Below are 23,108 nucleotides of genomic sequence, written 5' to 3'. Positions count from 1 at the left end.
TGCCGGCAACTCGAAAAAGTGCGTTAAACTGCGATAGTACGGGTCAACTTTGTACCAATGGAAATAAAAATGTTTATGTGGTCCACTAGTTCATGTAACGTGCTTCTGCCGGACCATGTAAATTTTTTTGCTCTTCAAATTCAAGCTTGGTATTAATTACAGTGGGGTAAAAGTTTGGTACGGTAAAGTTTGATCGGGAAAACTCTCCGTTCATGCCGAGTTGTACAAACATCACACGCTTCGACAAGTCAAACACCAGAAAAGTTCCCGTACACCGGCCACTGGATAAAACGGCATACAACTGCAGTTTATCAGGTACGGATTACGGATTTCCTTCCTTAACACTGATAAGATCATTGTTGATTGCTTATCGCTCAAATCGTGGATGCTGGACTCGCACAAACACTGAATAAGATGAATTGACAAGATACCTACGGAACATCGAATTATAGTTTGTACTTTACGCAGCTTATTTAACTCACTTTCTCTAAGTTGGGCAACAACAAAATATAGTAAGTCAATAAGGCGATGGTAGATCGATGGAAACGAATGAACAGCTTGGGAATCTAAGGCTACAAGAGTTCATAAACCACAACCGATTCTTGAATATCCTGTAAGGTTAACTGGTTCTTCATCCGCGTATCAATGATCTTGTCCTTGATACGGTAGAAAAACACACGGTCACTATTCCACCAGCACCACAAGGATCGGTCAGGCAGTGGGATGTTGATTCGGTCTCTGTGCGTCAGGAGTATGTGCGTATCCTCCAAGATCAGCTGGTCGCATACCTCACGCCAAAGTGCCGCCATATCCGATCCGTGCTGCCGAGTAGCGAATACTTTCTGATGCGGCAGCGCGTCAGCACAATCCGCGGAATGCGCAGGTTTTTGGCGCGCAGAACATCGACCACAATGTGCAGTGAACTGGGAAGCGGCGAATCCCTGGGCCATTGTTTCAGGCGTCGCTCGTCATCGCTGCTGGTCAGTAGAAGGGTGTTGGTAGACGGCATGACCATGTGATGCACCATACCGGCCACCGTTACGCCTCTGTGCTGGTCCAGATCAATCTCCACGCGCACGGCCAATGGTGGAGACTTGAGGAGACGGTTCCACGTGTAGCAGATCTCACTGGCAGTAACTCGCTCGTATGCATTCAGAAAGGAGAAAATTCGTGCCCACACCTCCACAGGCAGCTGTGCGGTTGTATGGGCAGTGGTTGTCTGCAATTTATGACAACCGGTTACCTCAAGAAGAACGTCAGACCAATAGGGCGTTTGACTTACACCTCCGGCTAAAGTGTCAGTATTCGGGGGCGTGGCCGAACCATTCGTGTTCTCCTGACCGGTCCGTCTGCATCCCGCTTTTAGCCCAGTCTGCTTAATCCAGAAAAGCATTCGCGCCTAGAGCCCCCACAACAACGATTGTCAAATGGGGTTAAACGTCAAACGAGCCAAACGATTGTCAAATGGCAAGTACTTCACTGCCACTTACACAATCCGGTGCGATCAAGCCCAGTATTTCCTTTGACGTCGCCAGACACGTTAAGCTCCGTCCGCGTACAGCAATGGCAATTGTTTCCGTCCTGCACAGCCACTGCTCCGCAAAGTCGGGTCGTTGGGTGACCGCCAGCAGCTGCGGATCCTCTGGTAATTCAATGCAACCCTTTTTGAAGGGGGCTTTGTGAGGCGCTTTCCCCCACTGACACGACGGCATCTCGGACAGAGGCTGCACGCGCTCCCACGCTACCACATCCCGCACCTGCGTTCCATCCGCGAAGGACAGCTCGACATAAGCGTAATTGTAGTCGGAACTGCCTGCTAGAAGGGTGGCCCGATGCCAGCGCCAGGGGACGTTGGGTGTCAATTGGTAAAGGACCAGTGCGGCACCGCCGAAATGCAGGCGGGAATCGGGTGTCCAAGTCCGGCCCTGGACAAAGTTATCCCAGGGAACCAATAGGGCCTGAAACTGCGGGCACCCGAAGTTGACGGTCAGGCCGTGCTTGCCATTGACATCCACTACCAATCCGTGCCATAACTCGTCGTGCTCGGTCTTCGCAGTCACTGCACCGTAGCGCCAGATGTCTTTCCTGAACATTGTTCTAATGGCCAACTAACGTACCTATCTAAAATATGCTGCGCAAGAATTATACTGCGCCGGGCAATAATTCACAAAAAAACTTTTGTAAGTGGATACTCGAAGCTTCGGAAATGGCGCAGGGCACAAAACTAGAGAGGAATAAAACGATGAAGGAAAATACTTTACTGCGGGAAAATGCGCAGCAAACAGCACATGCAAGTCCTAGAATGTACAGCTTGGAAAGGGTGGCGTAAGCTGACGTGAAAAAGATGCCAGCATGCCGATGACCGGCATAGTTGTTCATGATCCAACGCGCTATTGCCATAAACTTGTTAACGTGCATTCTCAATACACTGAAGTGTCGTCCTTGTGAATTAGGTACAGCCAATCAGGCGAGAACAACGACGGAAGCACTGTAGTGGACAGCAGTGCAACAAACCCGTGAGTACACGTACGAAAACGAAGTGTAAAAATATTTTTATTGTGAGCACTAGTGTTGGGCCGGCCCGGCTCAGGGCCGCGCCCCGAACAGCCATCCAGGACAAAGCCGGCTGCTGACCAATGGGATATCAGCTCAGGCCTCGAAGAACGTACGGTGCCCTGATATTCGGGCATGCAAGAACTAACCGAGAATTACTCGTACTGTACCGGCAGCGTGACAGACCAAGTGGTCGCTGGACGTTTCGTCGTGGGACATTTCGCCACATGTTTTTCGTCGCAGCGGCTAATTGTTTTGGGACAACTCGTTTTGCAGCCGCTTTGCTATGTGACATTTGGTCGCACGGCTTTTGGGGAGTCAAAAAATTATCGGCAAGTTTTTGGCAACGAACAGTCGTATGGCTATTTGCCACAAAAACGAGTTGTCCTCAGACGAAATGTCCGTAAAACCAAATGTCCGCGACGACTTGTCGCGTAGCCACTGGCAGATCCTTTCAGAAATACGTAATACAATTACACAATGTTCCGATATCTTGCGCCTTGTGTTCGATTTGACCAATAAAGATCATAACATTACACAATACAACCCAACAACTTTTACCATAATAATTATTAATTACGCCATATCTCGCTATATATTATATGCATATCGTGGCATTATCGCATGTTGTGGCAACATCCGTGCGAGCTGGAGCAGCGGCGGGAAAGGCTGAACAGGATAAGGTAACCAAATACCAGAACGTCATCCCGGACTACCTTTTCAGCGCTTTGGGCTTTGAAACGCTAGGACCAAACGGACCGGAAGCTTCCCGAATGCTGACGGAAGTGGGTAGAAGGGTACGGCAAGAAACTGGCGAGGCACGAGCACCGGAATACCTGCGCCAGCGTATCAGCATAGAAATCTAGCCAGGAAATGCGGCCTCCGTTCAGGGAACAGCTCCACCGGGAGCAAATTTCGATCAGTTGTTCTCATTTCTTAGACCTCCCGAGGCTGTTTTTTGCTGATTGAGTGCACTGCGTTGTGATGTTAATTGTTTTCAATAAGCTAAATGTACAAGGATAACAGACAATAAAATTCACTAATACATTATATACAACCACAAAATTTGGGCAAGGATCAAGTGTGTTATGCTTGTCCCTTGATCATTTGCACTTGGCCATATTTTTTTTTTTAATTTGTTCCGCATTTTCACCGTGTATGGTAGAAGTTCTGGAGAAAGGTTCGGACCAGTTAATATTTAGATAACCAATAAGGCGATGCAAAAAAGGCCGTTGCGGAAAACGTTTTTGAATTCGTAGCCTCGGAGGCAATAACCATTTTCTATTTAATATTACTATAGAAAACATTTGTCGCTATACAAGTAACTTGATTGAGGAAAGTGCTCGCAGAGAAATTTCAGGCAGAACAAACTTTAAATGATCAGTATGGGGATTCAAAGGTCGTTGCAAAATTATTTTTCCGTATCACCGGAAGAGACAGCAGCAATCCAAATGGTCTCTGATTGCCATGAAAATTCGTCGCAGTATAACATTCAGATATACTGTACCTAACCAGTCCACATTCCGCGGCTATAAATTCAGAAAAGTCTGATTTTTTACAGAAAGGTAGATGCTGTCAAGCCAGTGATGAAGTTATGTAAACCCTAGCGCTATCAATTTACGAGTAAAATCTTCCTGCCGGCGGAATTATGGTAAACGAGAGTGGGTGTAGCCTTGTAGGCGCTTTCATGCTGTACACAATCTTTGAGATCATCATTGCTGATTCATAACCGATGATTTCATCGATCGCATGAACTAGAGTACTTCCGCTGTACATGTCACCTGATAAATGGCTTGCTCAGTACGCGAATCGATTCGTTTTAGAAGCCACAAACCGAACAGAACCTTAATGCTGCCACATACATACTCGTATAGAAAATAATTGTTCGATTAGTCTCTGCTTTGTCCTTTAAATTTAAGATTACGATTCGGTTATCGGCAGTTTTTTGCACGTTTCAGCAATTTTCATTGCGTACATGTCGCCAATCCCGACCATACCGGATGCCAGCAATCTGCAACGAGAACAGCGGCCACTTCATTCTCGGGTGTCCGTAGTTTTTTGGACGCTGCGTTAGCCAGCGGAGATTTGAATGATGTACAGTTCGCAGTTGGGCGTGATTACGGCCCCTCTAAAATCTTCGCAGCGCACCGGTAACCTTCTGTATTCTACTGCTACGTCTCCCGCTTCCTGCATTGTCTACAGTACTTTTTTAGAAATATTTTAAGCATGCGCAGTCCAGTTTTCCGGACCATGTTCTATGGAAGTTTACCAGAAAAGTGTGTTGGCGCCATTGATGTTCCCGATGTTCATCCGGACGCCTTCGCAAATATGCTCAGGTAATTTGGCTTCGCCATCTCATTACTGATCGCTGCAGATATGTTTTAAAGCTCTATGTAGAGACGGTTCTTAGTTGCAGCTGCTTGTACGCTGACCGCGTTGACCTCAACCACGAAAACGTTTTCCCAACGCTGTACTGTGCGGACAGGTACGACGTGCCGTTGTTGACCGATCTCTGCTCGCGGTTCATCTTGAGCGACCTTAATGCGGGCAGTTGCCTGATGTATCTGGACAATGTACGTTTTCGTCATTGCTGTAATGAATACCTTGAGTGAAACAACTCTTAATCTTAATTAAGTGAAACGAATTTTAACAAAGCGATACATACTTCCGTCTTTTGAGTTGGTGATTTCTGACTAATTTGAGACTTTTCCTGCCAAAGCTCACCACACTTTCCGGATCATAAGAAGCCCGTTATGCCAACTAGTACTTATGTTTACGTAATCTATTCGCAGTTTCACGTTGCTGGTTCTAATTGAAGAAAAGACTTGACGGAAAACCAAAGTGTAACAGGCAAGCGCGAGGAGATCACGAGTGTGCATTATTGTACAAATAAAGGGGGAACGATGCTGCGTAATAGCAGGAAAGCAAAACAGAGCACTGATGGCTAAGCAAGCAAGTGTATGCTAAAAAGCTCTTGAGCGTTCGCCAAGGCGTGAAAAAGCAACTGGCGGCAAGCACGTGCTGTGTGCCATCAGCTGTGTGATGATGCGCAGACTGGACTCGATCCAACGCGAGCGTATGAACGCTGAGTCATACTGCGAGAGAGGGACGAGAGAGCAAGTATGCTCAGTGTGTGCGCCGCGTATATCCGCTTCAGCGGGTATGAGTGCAGTGCAGCAGCACACGTACGTACAGCGAGAGAGGCGATATGGCAAGCATGAGTGCAAGTACGTCCATGGTGGGCCGTATGCACCAGGCGCAGTCATGGGCCTCTGACATGCCTCTGGGCGGGAATCCGAGCTCCTGCGAAGGATGCTCCGACTCGGTACCGCACCAGTACCGCACAACTCTCCAGTCGGACCCAATGTGGGGTCGCTGGTACACGTCCTCTGGCAGTGGGAGTCCGGTGTCTGGTCGACCGTCCCTTCTTCACTTCCGAACCCATGAGTGGAAGCCACTCACGGCCGAAAATCCGGAAGCCGCTCGGGCGTTTCGTTGGACCGGTGATGCTTCTGTTGGCTGGCTTCTTGCTTCTGTTGGCAACGGAGAACAATGTGAAAAGAAAATGTAATGAAAGTTTATGCAGCGCAAAAGAAAGTATGAAATAAAGTTTAATCACAATTCCAGTGAGCAAAAGGGGTTACAAAAACAGATCTGTTAAAGAGATCGAACTAGAAAAATACAATTCCGTTTGTTAGGAGAAATACTAAAAAAAATACAAAAGTCTGTCCGGGGGTCCTATTCCGACTAGGATAACGTCCACGGGGCAGTTGAGTCTCCACGGGGGTCTCCTGTCCACTTTCATCCGGTAAGTTGGGTCCGGGGCATCGGTTCCCGGGTTACCCGTCGTAACCGGTTGCATTCACCAAGGTCGGATAAGCACGGTTAAACACTTACTTCCGACTCGTATCCGTCCGTTCGGGATAGAGAGGCACTGTTGCAGATGCAAATGCCGAGGCATCCTCTCTGAATGGGGAATAGGACCGAGGTCGGTTTGACTAAGGTCGGCCTACCGGTAGGTCGACCGGCGGCTAGGGAAATTCGGCTATGTTCCGAATTGTTAAAGTCCAGGTCGGAGAAGCTGTGTGTAAGTCATGCGGCCTGTGTGGTCGTCATGTACAGCAGTTCCGTTCAAAAAGTGGTCGGTTACAACCGTTTAATCTGCTACCACCAGCCTGGTTTAGAATAATCCGAGTCGAACTGGCTCGAAGGTCCGGTCGGAATTCATGAGTTACATCGGTGGATGTATCCAGTCGACTTCCATCCAATATGTGCCGTTGTTATCCGACCTACTGTCGAGGTCGGTCTTCCTGTCCGTCGGTGGTCGACTAGGGTTAACCTGCGATAACATGCCCATGTGGGGCTAAACAAGTTCCTTCGAGTCGAATTCGTCCACTGCAGACAGTTGTCGTTCTTCTTCCGTCATGTTGACTAAGTTGCCGATTTCCGACTTGTATTCGGTTGTGGTCGACTTCGGAAGGTCGGATGAACTAAGTCGTCATCCGTTCGAAGGTCGGATTTTTCCGTTAGGAGGTCGATTCTCGACTTCTAAATGCCTTTGCCGACTTGTTGTCGTATCCTTCCGACTTCTGTGCGGTGACTTCCGACCTTGGATTGAGGTCGGATATCCATGTCCAAGTTCGGAGGTCGGCTATTTTCCGACTTCCTCAAGTCGGAAAAACTTTGTGTTTTATCCGACGAAAGGCTTAGTTCTTCCACTGAGAGGTCGATTTCCTACGTCTGGTTGGTTTTCCGAGCTGTTGTCACTTACTTCCGACCTACATCTAATGGTTGTCAACTTCATTTTAGGAGTTCTGTGCATTCGGCTACAGTTGGTCGGGTCCCTGGTGTCGGGACATCCTACGGTCAGTTCGGACTGGCAGAAGGATGTTCGGCAACACAACTCCGTTCCTTCTGTGATTTCTGACGTGAACTCCAGGTCGGATCCGAGCTACTGTTGAGGTCGGTCAATCCGAATAACTTGCTGCTGGGTCGCCAAGTCTTGCGAGGTAGAGGTTCCTTGGCATCTGTTGGCCGATTGACTGGCGTTTCATCATGCACTGCGCTCGCTCGCAACACTAAAGGTCTTTGTGGCCCCAGTTGACGAGACGAGCTCTTTGGTTCAAACTTCATGCACATGCAAGTCCCTGAGGTCGTCAGATCCGTTTCTTCCATTCTGTTTTGTCGCGAACCTGTGACGCCTAGCAGCTTCTGTTGGGGTAGACGACCGTCCACGAGGGAATTTCTTTGCTGTTAAGCTGCAATGCTGCCACTGGTGTTGCGGCCGCATGGTCCTTGTTAGCGGAGTTCGTTCAAGGGGTGCAGATCGCGTATTCTAACACGGTCCGCCCAGGAAGTTCCATTTGAGACATGGGGAAGTGTCGCGGCGAAGTCGTTGGTACACCAGTATCCAAATCATCGTCGCTGTTCCTCTTCAGGAATGGCAAGCAGCACGTTCAGAGACGCGCGGTCGTGGTCACCGGTGAATCGGCTGGTTTACCTGATGTCGCCCGGGGAGATCTGCGGTTGATCTCCAGGTACAGAGCCTGTAGGTCTGGATTCAAACGGAGAATCCGGTTGAGTTGCCACGTAACTACTGCCAGCTTTCATCCATTCTCCATAGTCGACTTCTGTTGGCCGCTATGGTCGACCTGTGTGGTCGGCCATGATATCGATTTCTCGTTAGTCGATCTGGCTATCGTTTCCAAAGCCAACTTGTATAGTCGGCTTGCACAACCGACCTGTGTGGTCGTCTGATGCCGCTTTATCCGCTATGTCTCCAAGTTATAGGTGAGGTACGAAGTCGACCTTTGTGGTCGGCCAGTACGCGTAATCAAATCCGAGTTTTCCTGCGCTGTTGGCAGCTCGGCCGAGGGATTTCCGCTGTTTACAATGGTGAAGGCTGCTCGGCTACCCGGTTCCGAAGTTGGCGGGTGCTTGGCAACATGGCGCGGAACGCGCGCAGCGACGTGTTCCGCGCCATGTTAGCGTAACTCTCTCGGTTTCTCTCCGGTTGGCCGGAGTAATCTCCATGTAACGCGGATTGGGGCTTCTGCTACTGACATGGTCGCAGAACGTGGCTGACGATCTGCTTTGTTAGCAGATGTGGTTCATGATCTGTTTGCCACGCTGGGGAACTGGGGTCGGTTGCCCAGTTCGTTCCAGGGGATTCCTTGGGGGACGTACCGGTACGGTGAAAGAACCAAAATACCCAGGTCTAACCACGCGTTTCCGGGTCCGACCAAAGAATCCGGCCGACTTGTGTAGTCGACTTTTCTGGCAAAGTCGTCGTTGACGTCCGCCGCGTACATGGTTAGTCGGTTTCCATGGAAAGAACTAAAGAGGTATCCATTCCGAAGTCGTTTCTCGACGGTGCTGTTTCTCGGCTGGACTGTTTCTCGGTCAGGTCGGTTCTCGACCATGCCGTTTCTCGGCGTTAAGTTCCCGTAGTTATTCCGAGTGGGGAATCGAGTTCCAATGTGGGAACTCGACCTTAATTAGTGGAACTTCGATTTGTTTTATCGCCGCCGAAGTAATCTTCTTCTCGTCATCGTCCGCCGGGTCGGTTATGTGGCCGATGGTTGGGTCCTTTGGTTTACAAGTCGCCGAGCCACCGCGCTGAGAGACGTCTCGTCGGTCTCATCTGTTTCCTGGCCTGGGCGTGCCCGCTCGCGCTTCTCGATTCCTTGGCCGCTTGTTTGCGGAGTCGCAGCGCGTACGGTCGTGCGCTGTGCTATGTCATCCGACATCCGTCGTAGGGCGATGAGTTGAATCCGCTGGGCAAGTTTTCTTCTGTCGATACCAGCTGATAAATCTGGTCGCGTCGTCGCTGGGATCTATGTGATCCTCACGAAAGGCATACTTTGTCGCATACCGTTCGGTGTACAGCAAGTCGCGCATCCAGACAGCCAGGATAACACTTCATCGGTGTGCCAAGTTGGCTACGAGGGTTCCACAGCCGCTGGTATCGCTTCGTTGTAGTACAGTCCGTACAGTATAATGGCAAAAGTAATTGCCGAGTCGAGCTGCGAAGATGAATCGCAGAAATGCCGTGACCCGTCCTGGGCCATGCCGACTCTTTCCGGAAGATACTAAATCCAGTGCTGCCTGAGCCGCGGTAATTACAGCTGTGTGCGTCTGTGATGACGAACTGCAACACCTCCAACTGTCATGGGGTATTCCCGAGCTCTAGTTGGCGCGCCCGTGTTCCATCCGGGCTGTACAATGGTACATTCAACAAGACCGGGTCGGTCATCGACGGCAACGCGTTCGATCTGGTGTACGGGTGTTCAACATTCGGCGCTGTGTGCGCGTTCATGTTGAAGTCGGCTGCCACTGGTGTTGTTCGAACAGCATCTGATATCCGGATCGGGCGAGGAATTGACGGTTTTCACATCCGCCAGATTTGTGGTCGGTAACGTTCCTCGTAGTTCATGACGTTCATAATGTGGTTCGTCCGTTCGGTGGGGTGTAGCATGACGACTCGATTCCTGTTGTCGAGCTCGATCATAGCGAGGTCTTCTGGATCGGCACTTCCACTTGTGGCAGTTGTGCCATCTGGTCCACATCCACGTCCATCTGCTCCTGTTGAGCCGCTGGTTCAGCTTGGACTTCGGCCGCCGGTTCCGCTTGTTGGGCTTCTGGCTGCTGATCGGTGGGACAGTTACGTTTCGACTTATTTGTTAAGTCGACCGTAAGTCCGATTCCGTTTCTCCCGATCCAGTACGTTTTCCTGGTGGAGCTCTAGTTGCTCCTTTCCGCTTCACGGATAACGGCTCGTTGCGCTTCGATTCTGTCTCGAAGATCAACTGGGCCGATCCGATGTCGAAGGTCATGTCCCGCAAGGTTTGCTCGGGCGGCGCTGCTGCTGTTGAGCTGTCGGTTGGAGTCCAAGTTCTTGTTGGGGATCTGCTGGCAAACAGTTGACGGCTCAGACCACCACTGGCGTTGCTCCTATGTGGGATTTTTTCAACTGTTCCTGAGTTGCCGGTGAAGGTAACTGGCTGTTGAGTCCATCCGGCATATTCATCATCATCGTTATAGATGCGCCCGTCATCGGTCGGCTGGATCTCCGACGAAGACGTCGCGTATGGTGGGAATCAACTCTCCGGCTGTCGGGGACCTGTGTAGTCTGTACCCGAATCTTTATTTCCGGTTCGTAGTCGGTCGGTGGTGGACTGCATTGTGGGATCTTCCTATCGACCTCCTTTATCTTCTCTTCTGCTCAAGTTGACGCTGCAACCAGCATCTGGCGGTACTCGAACAGCGTATTTGTTAGACTGGTGGTCGAGTTTCTTCCCATCTCGGTCGCGAGCTCGCTTCGTCGCCGAATTGTGGCGAGTTGTCCTGTTCGTATGATTCCAGTTGATTAATCAGGTATTCTCTGCCGGCCAGGTACCGGTATGCACTCAGGTTGCCAGCGACAACGTTTAAGTAAAGTGCCGCCGCCTGAGCTCGGTGTTGCGCTCCGGTGCCGGAAATTCGTTCATTCGTAAACGATACAATGCACAGCGCGCAGGGCATTCTGTTGTTGTCCCTCGTCGCATTATCCATGCACTGTTGGCAGTCCACCGTAAAGGCTTCCGTTCGGGGCTCTTCTGTACGAGTCTGTCAAAACAAAAGTCAGCAAACCGTTTCTCGGTTGCATCCTATAATTTACACCCTATGATTACTACGGTCGGGCCAGGTCGGTTCTCGAACTGGTCCAAGACGCCTTGTGGTCGTCTGTTGAGGTAAGTCGACTTCTGTTGTCGATGACGCCTGTGTGGTGTCAATGGAAGGAGGTCGGTTATGTCTCTCCCAACGCTTTCCGCGTTTCATTCCGTGTAGGTACTTCTGGCGACGCGAGCCGACTTGCTTGGTGCGAGTCGGCCAACTCGGTCGATTGTGCCGAGGTAGGTCGTTCCTTCGGTAAATGTCCGTAGCGGTGGGTTGACGGGTTTAAGGCGATGAACCGTTGACCGCCCGGTTTTATCGGTATTCGTGGCAAATCGTTGTTGGTGGAGTGCCTTCGATATGACGAATTCTAGTTCGTCATCTAGAGTAATTTCTTCCGTCCGGCAATTGTGTCCGGTTTGGCCTTGTATTTAAGGTCGACCAACTGCGGTTCCGCTGACGTCCACTGGAACTCAAACCGCGCTATGAGTTGGTGAAGTATTTCTCCGCGGTAAGTCCGTCGGGGTGCCAGGACATTTTATGCACGCTTCAATGGCGTGTATCCATCCTTCATATGTTGAAGGAGCCGGGTCTTCTTAGCGGTGGGAACTCGTAGTACATCCGCTTTCCGCTGGTATATGTATCAGCTTCTGCATGGTATCCTATAGGTCGCAGTAGTGTCGCACGTTGTTCTGGCTGTTGTCGCCAATCGCCCGTCTCGTCTACCTTCCAGTGTTGGAGGAGTTTGAAGGCGATCCTCAGTGGCAACGGTCCACGTGTAGCCAAGGCCTTCAGGGCGGCGAATGTGTACATCCACCCAGCGTCATATTCCGAGACGCTCGGCTTGGGTTTCGAGGCCATTTAATGCCGGTGTACTTCAGCCTAACGTTGGCCAATGGGGAATATCGTCTGGTAGGACTTCTATCATATCCTCGAAAGTCCGAGCGAAGTGGCCATGGTCGGAGTCGGGCGTCAGTGGTACTCGTTTACCGTACTGGCGAGGAACGTAGACTCCGCCATCATCTTCGTTACTCTTGGAATCGTCGGCCTTGTCGCCGCTATCCTTCTCTTCGGGTTGTTTAGCCGGTATCTCCGGTTCGGCCTGCTGTTGAGGTGCCGAGTTCCACGGTGGTGGCGGTTTACCGTTTCCGTCGTCATCGTCATCGTCGTCATCCCTGGGCGAGCCATTTCCAGGTGTTTGGAAATCATCGTCATCATCTTCGGTTTCTTCCTCGGATGACGAGATCAGCTCGGATGACTTCGGTTCCTTTTTCTTAGCCGGCTTAGTCGACTTCGTCTTGGTCGACTTGGACTTTCCCTTCTGTTGGGTCGAGTCTTCCGGTTCCGGCGAAATCTCCATCGGTGAGGGTGGTGGAAGCGACTGTACGTCCTTCGGTATGCACCGTCCCTTCGCACTCCGAGTTGGTTTGGCTGTGCTTGCTCGTCCCGCCGGAGCCGATGCCGTGCCGACATATGTTGTCGGTTCATGGGGTGCTCGAGGTCGGGTTAAGGCTTGAACTCGTCTTTGTGACGATTGTGCAGCCGTACGAGCTATATGCAGCAAGGTGGCTGCGTCATCCGACGGTTGTTCTTTGGAATCACTGTATTCTTCAGTCGGTTCCGTGCCCACCGGAGGCTTGTCCGTGTTGACATAGGACATCCGGAGGTTAAATTCACGCCGATGTTGTTCCGGTATGAAGTTAGGCACGGTGTACCGAACAGGGACATCGCGTTCCGCATTTGTCGTCTGAAGGGTATGTGCGGCGACCAATTCTTCTATTCGGCCCTCGATATGGCTGATGATATCGTCGATGTTGCCCTTCTTGTCCATGTACATCACGTTATATACGCGGGCAATTTGGACTAAGTTCGATCCGCGGGGATTCCGAATATATCCAATACACCGTGCGATTCTAGTCGGTGTGTCGTCCGCGTTTCTTGCCGCTGCACTTTTAAGTGACTTGATGAGGTCCGGTTGGATAAGTTCAGCCATCCGTCCCCATTGTCGGTGAACGGCGACCGCTAATCCATAATCGAGGGTCCAGGCGACGATCTGCACCATGAATTGATGCGTCAACCACTTTCCGGTTTCGCCTTCGACTTGTATGTTGTTCGACAGGTCCTGTACTAAGGATTGGTAAATGTCCTTAGCGTTTTCCTTGGCGTTCCGAATGCTACGGACGACCTCGACGTGTACTCGGACTTTACGAATTAGCGTGTCAACCGGATCATCCGGCTGTTCGTCCGGAAGGCGTTCGCGTACATCGTCCGGGGCTGGCCACTGTGATTCGTCCGTGTCCGCTCCGTGGTCGAACATTTCCTTCAGGTCGCCTCGTAAGGATCGCCTCTCCATGGTCGGAGATTGAACCCTTTTCTTCAATGTCCGAAGTTTTATCGGGCTCGTCGTCCGACTGTTTGGATGTTGAAGGCTGAGGTTGTTCGGGTGGGGTCGGCGGTTTGGGTGGGTTCCGTAGTCGACCTCCTGAAGTCTTAGCCGGCTTTGTGCCGGTTCGTTCCATGACTTCTTTAAATTTCCGTTCGACCGCCTCCTTGTCGTGCGGTTCTTGGACCTTCTCCTTCTGCTCGGTCCTTTGTGGGCCGGCATCCGAAATATCCAAGTCGTCGGACGACTTGTGTCGTTTAGCCGGGTTAGGCTTAGGCGTCTGGACCGTTGAATCCGACTTCGGTTTGGTCGGTTCTTTAGCCTCCGGCTTTACGGGTTTCTTCTGTGTTTCCGTCGGTTGCGGTTTAGGAGACTGCTTCGCTGCTTCCTTCTTGGCCTTCCGTTTATCCTTGTGGGATTTTGCGGAATTGGCCGAGTTGATTACCTTGGTATCTTGATCATCGTCGATCTGAACGGAAGGTTGTCTGGTCGGAAGGAACTTTCATTTTAACGACGGCTGGCTGTACCGTCTTCTTGGTCGACTTGGGTTCCGGAGCGGTATCTTTACGTGGAGTCGGTGTAGCCGCCAGGGCTTTAGGTCGGCTCCTTTCCGCTCGATAATGTTCTCCCATTCGTTTCATCACGTCGCCATCTTCTCGGTAAGTCGGTCGTGTCACGCCGAGCTTCCGTGTTTCAACTATACTGGCACGTCGGATTCTCAACGAGTGCCAGAGTTCCCTATCCTCTGGGTAAGCCATGTCGATGCAGACGTCCTGTTCCAACCTCGTCAAGTCCTTTACACTGATGCTCTTTGTCGCGAACGCGAAGACTATCCTTATCTTGAAATAGCGTCCCGTTACGCCGAGCAAAACGGCTAACGTCACAAGGCTTTGTTCCAGCACCTTGATCGCTCCAGATATACGTACGCATTCCTTGAATAGAGTATCCAACTTTCCGTCCATTCGCTATCTCTCCCGTTATTGACATAACAGGGCATCCGTCACATTCCTGTTCTAATGTAACCTCTTCAAGTTCGCAATTCCGCGTGGTAAAATTCTTCTGCGAATTCCATGAGCCTGCGCCGACAGGCTCTGTATGATAAATCCAAACTTTCCCAAGCTGCTGCAGAACACTTTCTCCACAACGTCGTGTCTGCACCATCATCCAGCAGTCCTGTGGACTAGTGATGAGCTGACGGGTTGTCCTTTCGTATCCGTCGTCCAGATTACTGTCTCATCGATGGTGAGGACTTCTTCCCACGTACGACACACGTAACCACTAAATGTTTTGCTCGCATCACGCTCCATGTACAGATCAAACTGAATAGGTATCCCGGAAATTCGTTGCGGCATCGTTGGACACTTCAAAAGTTCCTCGAAGTCGACGACACCCATGAACTGTGGTCTTGTGCAATCGCAGACCTTCATGGTAATAGCCTCCGCTGGCGCCATGAGGTAACACAAACTGACCAATGCCAAGGCAAGATGAAAGTACCTTCCCGGCAACATCGCATTACCCGCCGTCCACTGGCTGGTGTTGACTGTGTTCTTTGACTTCTTCGGGACATACTTCTCCGTTGCACTCTTCGTGACCTTTGAGGGGGGCGGACTCTTCTTAACCGACTTTGTAGGAGCGTCTCCCACTTTGGGTTTTCGTGTCCTCTGATCTGCCCAGTCTGACTTAATCAGACGGTCCGGTTCCTTGATCGTACGTCCCGAGCGACGCTGCTCCACAACTTCTCCGTCCGAACCGGGCTCAACCGGCTTTGCCTCTGCCCTCTCCTTGGTGGCATAGCCCTCCGATTTCGGCGGTTCCAAGTCCAATGTATCCTTACTCCGTGCATCCTTCTCGGTACCATCTCGAGCAACAACAGTTGGCTTCTCTGGTGAACGCACCAGTTTACCATCATCATCCGACATCCATCCTAACTCGCGGTAATTATCCTCAAATTCCTGTGCCCAATCATTCACGTCTCCAATCGGCGTCGAAGTCTTGGCAGATATAGATTTCTTTCGTGCTATCGGAATCCATCCTTCCCCTTCATCATCCGAACTGTCTTCATACAGTTCATTCCGGTCGTAATATGCCTTCATTCGTGACACATGGACTACGAACTTCATGCGGCGTCGCTTTCCCTGTGACTCCACTTCGTAGTTCACCGGTGAAGTTTGTCTAATCACCTGGTACGGGCCGTACCAGCGTGACAACAACTTCGTAGCCAATCCACGTTTACCACTTGGATTGAAAATCAGGACTGTATCTCCTTCTCCATAGGTGACATCCACTTTGTCATCTCTACCATACACGTAGTTATGTTGCGCTTCTATCCGTGCGGAAGCGACAGCGTGTATTTCTTTCAGGCGCTCCTTGATGTCTACGTTGAATGGTTCGCGCACTGTCGGCAGTCCAACGTCCATCGGCAGGGTAGGGTTGCGTCCGAACAACATTTCGAACGGTGAAAATCCCGTGACATCATGCTTGGATGTATTCGAAGCAAAAACGACGTATGGCAGGAGAGTGTCCCAAGTCTTCTGGTCTTTATCCACATACTTCGAAAGCATATGGGCAAGTGTTTGATTATACCTCTCCACTTGCCCGTTGCACTGGGGATGGAATCCACTGGTCGTTAGACGTCCAATGTCCAACAAACGATGCAGCTCTCCGACTAGCTGATTGACGAATGTGTACCCTGATCAGTTAGTAACTGATACGGCATAGAATACTTCAGAAAGATGTCGTGCAACAGAAACTTTGCAACAACAGTAGCTGTCTGTTCAGGTATGGCCTTAGCCACCACCCATTTCGTGAACAGATCAGTAGCCACAATAATATACTTGTTACCATTCTTAGACCGTGGGAGCGGACCCAGCACGTCGGCCGCTACAATATCGAACGGTCTATCAGGGGTGGACTGACCCGGCGTCCTGGGTCATCCGATTTCTCGCCTGGCACGCAGCACACGACTCCACATACTTGCGTACAAATCCAACCAAATCCGGAAAAAATACTCGCTTGCGAATTCTTTCCAATGTCCGGTCTACACCCAAATGTCCTCCCATCGGATCATCATGCGCAAACCGTAACACTTCGAAACGGAGACTCTTTGGAATGACCAACAGTTCCAGGAGCTCTCCATGCGACTTCCAGATTCTGTAGAGGAGTCCATTCTTTACTGTAAATGTTTTCTTTGTCACCCGATCCTCCGGCAATTTCCGTAGAACATCTTGACAAAACGCATCTTTATCCTGCTCGCCCTTGATGTCCACTTGTCCTTCGATGTCGTCCAACTGGTCCTCGCTTTGGAGAATGGAGAATGCCTGGTGCTCCATTGGTCCATCCAGCGCAGGCGGGTATCGGGAAAGGCAGTCACCATCCGCATGGGACTTTCCAGCCTTGTGGACAATCACCAAGGTATATTCCTGCAGGCGCAACGCCCATCGCACCAACCGGCTGTTGGGCGATTGTATATTAAACAGCCAGCACAGGCTGTGGTGGTCAGACCACACGGTCACCGGGCGTCCTAACAAATAATACCTATATTTCTCGCAGCACCACACTATCGCTAACAGCTCTTTCCGTGGTGGTGTAGTTAACTTCTGCCGGGATTAGGCGACGGCTGCCATAAGCGACCACTCGCTCATGACCTTTACCATCCCTCTGAATGACCACTACGCCAATTGCGTATCCGCTGGCATCCGGGTGGATCTCCACAGGAGCATCCGCGTTGAAGTGTACCAGTACCGGAGCGCTCGTTAGCGCCTGCTTCAGCCGCATGAACGCATCCTCCTGTGCCGCTCCCCAGGTGAATGTGTGTCCTTCTTCGTTAGTTGGGTTAGCGGTCCAGCCAGCTTGGAAAAATCTTTTATGAAGCGTCGGTAATAACTACACAAACCAAGGAACGACCGTGTCGCTTTAAGGTTTGTAGGTGTAGGAAACTTCATCACTGCTTCCACTTTGTCCAGGTTTGGACGTATTCCTTCATTCGTGGCGGTGAAACCCAGTACTCTCACTTCCGACTTCATGAAGTGACACTTCGAAGGCTTCAGCAGAAGGCCATATTCTCTGAACCGTTCGAATAACTGGCGCAGACGGTGGAGGTGTTGGTCCAATGTAGAGGTTCCGCAAACCACATCGTCGAGATACACGAAGACATCCGACCAAATCAGTCCCGCCAGAACTTCCGTCATCATTCGCTGGAAGTGGCTAGGCGCGTTTCTCAGACCAAAACACATCACTTCATACTCGTAGAAACCCTGTCCAGCTTGAAAAGCAGTGATAGGCTTACTGGCTTCGTCCAACGGGACCTGCCAGAAGCCACTCTGCAGGTCTATCGTGGTCATATACCTAGCACCTGCCAGAACCTGTAGGCAATCGTCCACGCGTGGGAGGGGATACCTGTCCGCAACGGTGACGTTGTTAACTGCTCTCACATCGGCGCACAGACGCCATGACTTGCCGCCTTCCTTCGACGCAAGTATAACAGGGGAGCTCCATGGGCTCCGACTCCGCCGGATCACGCCTTTCTCCAACATCTCCTGAACCTGCCGCTCCACTTCCGCCACTTCGCGCGGAGCGCGCCGATATTGGTTCCGGAATATTGGCTTGGTATCCGGGAGTAACTCGATCTTGAACGGCGTGACTCGGGCTTGTCCGAGTGGACGTCCTTCTGTATGGAATAGGTCCGAGAACTCCTCGAGGAGTGCACGCATCTGCGGCACACCGTCCTGTGTACTGGCATCACCAATATCGAATTCATCGACGGGAATCCGAGGCCTCAAAGTCCCAACCAGTTAAATCCATCTCGGAACCGTCCTCATGATGCAAAGACAGCAACCTATGGTGCTGGACTACGCCGGCACACGTCGACTGACCAAGTAGTGTGGTCATAAGGTTACTTACCATGGGCTGTGAGGCCCGGGGCTCTACAGGGGCAGCTCTATTACTCTCACATAGAGGCTTACCTGTGGCATCCGACAGCAACAGGTAATCGGCCGCTGACAACAGGCGCCGGTTGCCCACGTCCACTAGGATGCCGGGCTGTTGAAGTACGTTACAGCCAATGACACAGTCATATTTCCCCGCCCCGAAATTGTCGAAAACCACGAACGGGATGTCTCCATGGATTCCATCCATATCCACGTTCAGCGTGATCTGTCCTGACGTCCGGACCGTTCGGTTGTCAGCGACAACCACATCGGTAACAAATGGCTTCATTACCATTCCTAATCCACGTATGAAGCTTTGGTTCACGATCGACAGGCTGGCGCCGCAGTCGATCAGCGCCGTAGCAAGTCGGCCACAAATCTTAATATCCATGAGTGGAACCGTCCCTCCAATGTCCAGTGGAGAAAGATAGGTTTTCGGCATATCCTTCACCATGGCCGACAGCTTCATCAGCGGCGGCGGCACCGCGCGCATGACCCGGTGCACCGGTATGTGAACCTCGCTTCGCTCCATCCGTCCGGTTGTGGACACTGGCTCGCGCCATCCAGACGTCTCTTCATCAAACATTGGGTACGTCACCTCTCCAGTCGTGCCGACCGATCCTCCATCCGATGGTTCGGGGTCTGGACTCTGCGGACTGTAGTTCGGTGTGTAGTATGGAGGCGGTGACTCGGGGTGCTGAGTCTCCATTGATGCCATCGCGCGCCGCAATGCCTGCGTCCGGTGGTCGCCTCCATGATGCTCGCTGCATCCCTCCTTTCCGCATCGTGCGTACTCTTCCTCCGGCTGCGGCTCATGCCGGGGAATTTCCATGGAATGTTGGCTCCGCTCGCGCTGCGCACTCCTGCTGCATCCGACGAACCGCTTCCCATGGCGTCTCAATCCGTACCGTCGAGTGTGACCGGGCGCGTTCCGTACGCAAGCTGGCCATGCTTGCCGAGCGTCGCTCCCTCCGATCACGAGATGGACTCCGTTCCCATCTCTCCTCGGTAGACTGGCTCCTGCTGCGGCGCTCCCTCGCCCAGCGTCGCTCCCGCGCCGCTTCCAGGCGCGTAGCTTCTTGGGAGGTGTGGGCGTCAAAGCCCAGGAGCCCTCTCCTACACATGCTTCGGAACTCCCTCGGAGACATCCGTGTGCGCACTTCAATTGCGCCGTCATGCTCAACAGCATACACCATAACACCAGCCCGGTTAGCTGGGCGAATAGCTGCAACGCAGCTCAATCGGTACTTCCGTTGGGATTCCAAGAGATATCGGGTGTATGCCGCGTCACCACGGTATCCATCCACAGCTGCATCCCGGCTGTGGCGCACTACTCGCTCTCTTCCGTTAGAGCGTGCTCCAGACCACCGCATCATCTTCCATGACTGGTCTGTATCCGACGATGATCCAAGGCCAAAAGTATACCAAGTAAGTCCGGCCTCCCCACCGGCACCAGTGGCCGTCCCTCCAGCAACGCCACTGTCCAGGGTTGGTTCTCCTCCACTCCCTGTTGCACCCGCGTCCAATGCCATTCCCAGCTGCAGACTGGGAGCGGCCGGTGCACGGCCTCCATCGTCCAAGGTCAACAGACTGCGCGCCTGCTGCGCGCCTGCTCCGGTCGTATTCCGTGGCTGCTGTGTGACCTTGTTCTTCGGGCAATCCCGTTGAATGTGATCCGTTCCGTTGCAATTATAGCAACGCTTAACCGGCCTGTCAGTGGGCTTAGGTCCCCCGTTACCGGCAGCTGTACCGGCATTGGTGACCTTTCGCATAAACGGCTTCCCATTACCGCCATTGCCCCCGTACTGACCTTTTCCATAATTGTTGCTCCACGGCCGGTTGCCGCCCTTCCTCTCCACTGTCGTCCACTCCGTCGCTCGATTCTTCGACTCTAAGCGCAGGGAATCCGACACCTTCTGCATGTCCGAGAGGAACTCCATTGGCGTGGCAGCTTGCGTCATTGCCAGTCTGCTGAGATACTCCGGCAATAATCCTGCCTTCAACTTCTCGATGACATCGTCGTCATCCATGTCTGCATTAATCTTGTCACACAAGGTCATGACATCATTAAAATAATCTTCCAATGCCTCGTCGCGCTTCATCTTACGTAAACGCAGCTTGACCTTAAGCTGATTACGATAGTCTTCAGTTTGGAAACGGCTGATAATAGCCTTCAGTAACTCATCGGAAGTGGCGTAAGGCAGCTTCTTACCGCCGTCACTGACCTTGTTATACCAGGTTGCAGCAAACCCGTCTAAATAAACCGGAATTTTGCGTAACACCTTGCTCTCCTTCCATTCAAGGGCCGTGACCACGGTGCGGAAGCGCCGCACCCATCCCTCAACATCCTCGCCCGCGCGTCCACGGAACAGGGGTGGCTTGGTGTCACCGGTTGCTTGAATGGAGGTGAATTCCTCCGCCAGGACACGTGAATCCAGCACGATGGATTTGCCGGTTGCATCCGCCTTGGTGGGAATAGCGGTGTTGGAGTGCGGCTGCACTTGGATGCCGGTCGATTTGTTAGGATCATCTCCTGGATTTGACATCTTGTTGAGAGTTACCGTGTACACTCCAACAAATCAATACTGTAGTCGCCGTAGTTAACAAAAGTAATTCCCAAAGCAATACAAGAATAATCAACCACTGATTATTCTGAATCTGATAATATCCACCACAGATCGATAAAGGTCAATGTCCAACTGCAGAGTTAATGACCGTATTCCAAACGACAATGCTCCTACGCCTCCGCAGACCGGTTTTGGCACCAGTGTTAGTCTTAACACGTGGTGGATACTGTTGGTGATTGCTGACTGCGCGATAACGTTTATCCGTGCAGGCAAATGGGAGAATAAAGATGGATCGATAATTACTCTGTGTAACTAGCCTATCTACAGTGTACCGTGTACACTAAGACAGCGCGGCGACAACGGTGTTTTTGTAGCTTTACTCACACAACAAATAACAAGAAAGATTGAATTATGCTAAACTCACATCCAAAGCAAAACTTGAGAAAAACACTACTGACTTTACAACTGAAAAAAGCATTAGACTTATAAGAGAAAATCCACGATTCTACACACAGGATAAAATGGAAAGTCATAAAATGCCAACACTTGCACAAACACACCCAGTTTCCATTAAGACGGTAGTAACTCATGTACAGAGTACATATACAACATGCACGCTAAGTGACGGTTAATGACACAGTTCTCACATCGGCACTTAGGTCTAATTAGATAAGGGAATATGCATGCGGATATGCGGATATGCGGGATAGCGCCCTTGAAGACGTAATCGATGCGATAATCGATCGGTCCACTTCCGGTATATTATGCAGGCGCATATGTACTGTATGTATACAAGTACACGTGCACAGAGAACGCGCGGCGTTACACAGTGTATAGGCACCAGGGTTGATGCTCGGATTGCGGAGCCGTTGAATCGTCTGGATCATGTTCGTATCCAGCGGGAGTTGTCGTAACTTCTGTTTCCCGCATCTCATTGTCACCAACCGTCTCAGGACTTTGTCTCTATCCTGGATGGTAGCATGGATCTTCTGGGCCATCTGAGTCTGTTGCTCTTCCGTCATGGTCCGATCTCGGATACCTCCTTGAAGTTGTGCTTCGTAGAGTATCCGTTGAAGGTCCAACGTTTTTGCTTGGCCGACTAACTTCTTGTGAACGGCCGGTGTAAACAAGGCCTTCGCTCCCATTACTTTCCGTGACGGGCTCGGTTTCTCTTCGGCCGGTGGTAGGGAAGACGGAGTCGCCTTCAGGATTTCCAAGAGTTGTTCCTTGGTCCTGACTGGTGATGGCGACTTCGACGGGAAGAGCCGCCTGCGTGGTCCGTGCTCTTCAATGTTACCCGTCGGTTTTGGCTTCCGTGCGAATTTCGGCGAGTTAGATCCGCCTGGTTGGAGGATAAGTCGACCATCAGGTGTTCGTTCACTCTGCGGTTCTCTTTGTGAGAGCCCAGGTAACGTTGTAGGTCGTTCCATGGGTTTAGGTCGGCTAACTTCTGTTGTTCCGACTTCCTCTGAAGTGTCCATTGGTTCATCGTCGCCTTCAAGTGGAGGTACTGGCACTTCGTCCATCGGCTCGTCTTGGTGACTCACCGGTGGAACTACCTGTGTCGGTTTGACAGGTTGTACCTTTGGCTTTTTAGCGGATGGCGGTCTCTTCGATTTCTTCTGTTCTTCCGCTTCCTTCCGTTTGTAGAAGTCGTCTACGAAAGACTGAATCATGGCTACTAATGTTTGTAGCCGTTCCTGATTCTTAGCCGACCACACTGTTGTTGGTCGGAGAATAAATCGGGCTTCCTTGGTATTGTTCTCCAAGTGTCCGAGGTTGATGTCGATCTGACAATACTGTGGACTCCGCTGGTCGGTTTCGTCCATCATTTTCCGCAATTCGATAATGACAGCGTCGGCTCGCAGTAACTGTGTGTTAACCGCTTTTATCCATTCAAGGTCGGGTTTGGCTGGTGGGGCTGGAGGTGGAAGTCGGACGGAGTCGAAAGTTGGTTTCCGAGCCGTCTGGATCTTTGTGATCCTAGACGGCCGACCTTCGGCCATGGCGTTTGTTGCCACGCTG

At 51.4% G+C, this 23,108-nt stretch overlaps 1 protein-coding gene across 1 annotated transcript in view; it reads left to right on the top strand.

Moving 5' to 3' along the window:
• Positions 1–4,772: 4,772 nt before the first annotated feature.
• LOC129596727 (BTB/POZ domain-containing protein 6-like) overlaps positions 4,773–23,108 on the top strand; it is a 39,367-nt gene continuing 21,031 nt past the window's right edge. Inside the window, exons 1-2 of the mRNA XM_055494074.1 lie at positions 4,773–4,889; positions 4,964–5,126. Coding sequence (XP_055350049.1) covers positions 4,780–4,889; positions 4,964–5,126 — 273 coding nt within the window. The 5' untranslated portion in view covers positions 4,773–4,779. The remainder of the gene's footprint in view (positions 4,890–4,963; positions 5,127–23,108) is intronic.

Source organism: Paramacrobiotus metropolitanus, unplaced genomic scaffold (assembly GCF_019649055.1).
Source record: "Paramacrobiotus metropolitanus isolate TYO unplaced genomic scaffold, Prichtersi_v1.0 Parri_scaffold0000094, whole genome shotgun sequence".
NCBI classification, from domain to species: Eukaryota; Metazoa; Tardigrada; class Eutardigrada; order Parachela; family Macrobiotidae; genus Paramacrobiotus; species Paramacrobiotus metropolitanus.
The sequence above is the reverse complement of the archived record's forward strand: the minus strand, read 5'-3'. Positions and strand labels throughout refer to the sequence as shown.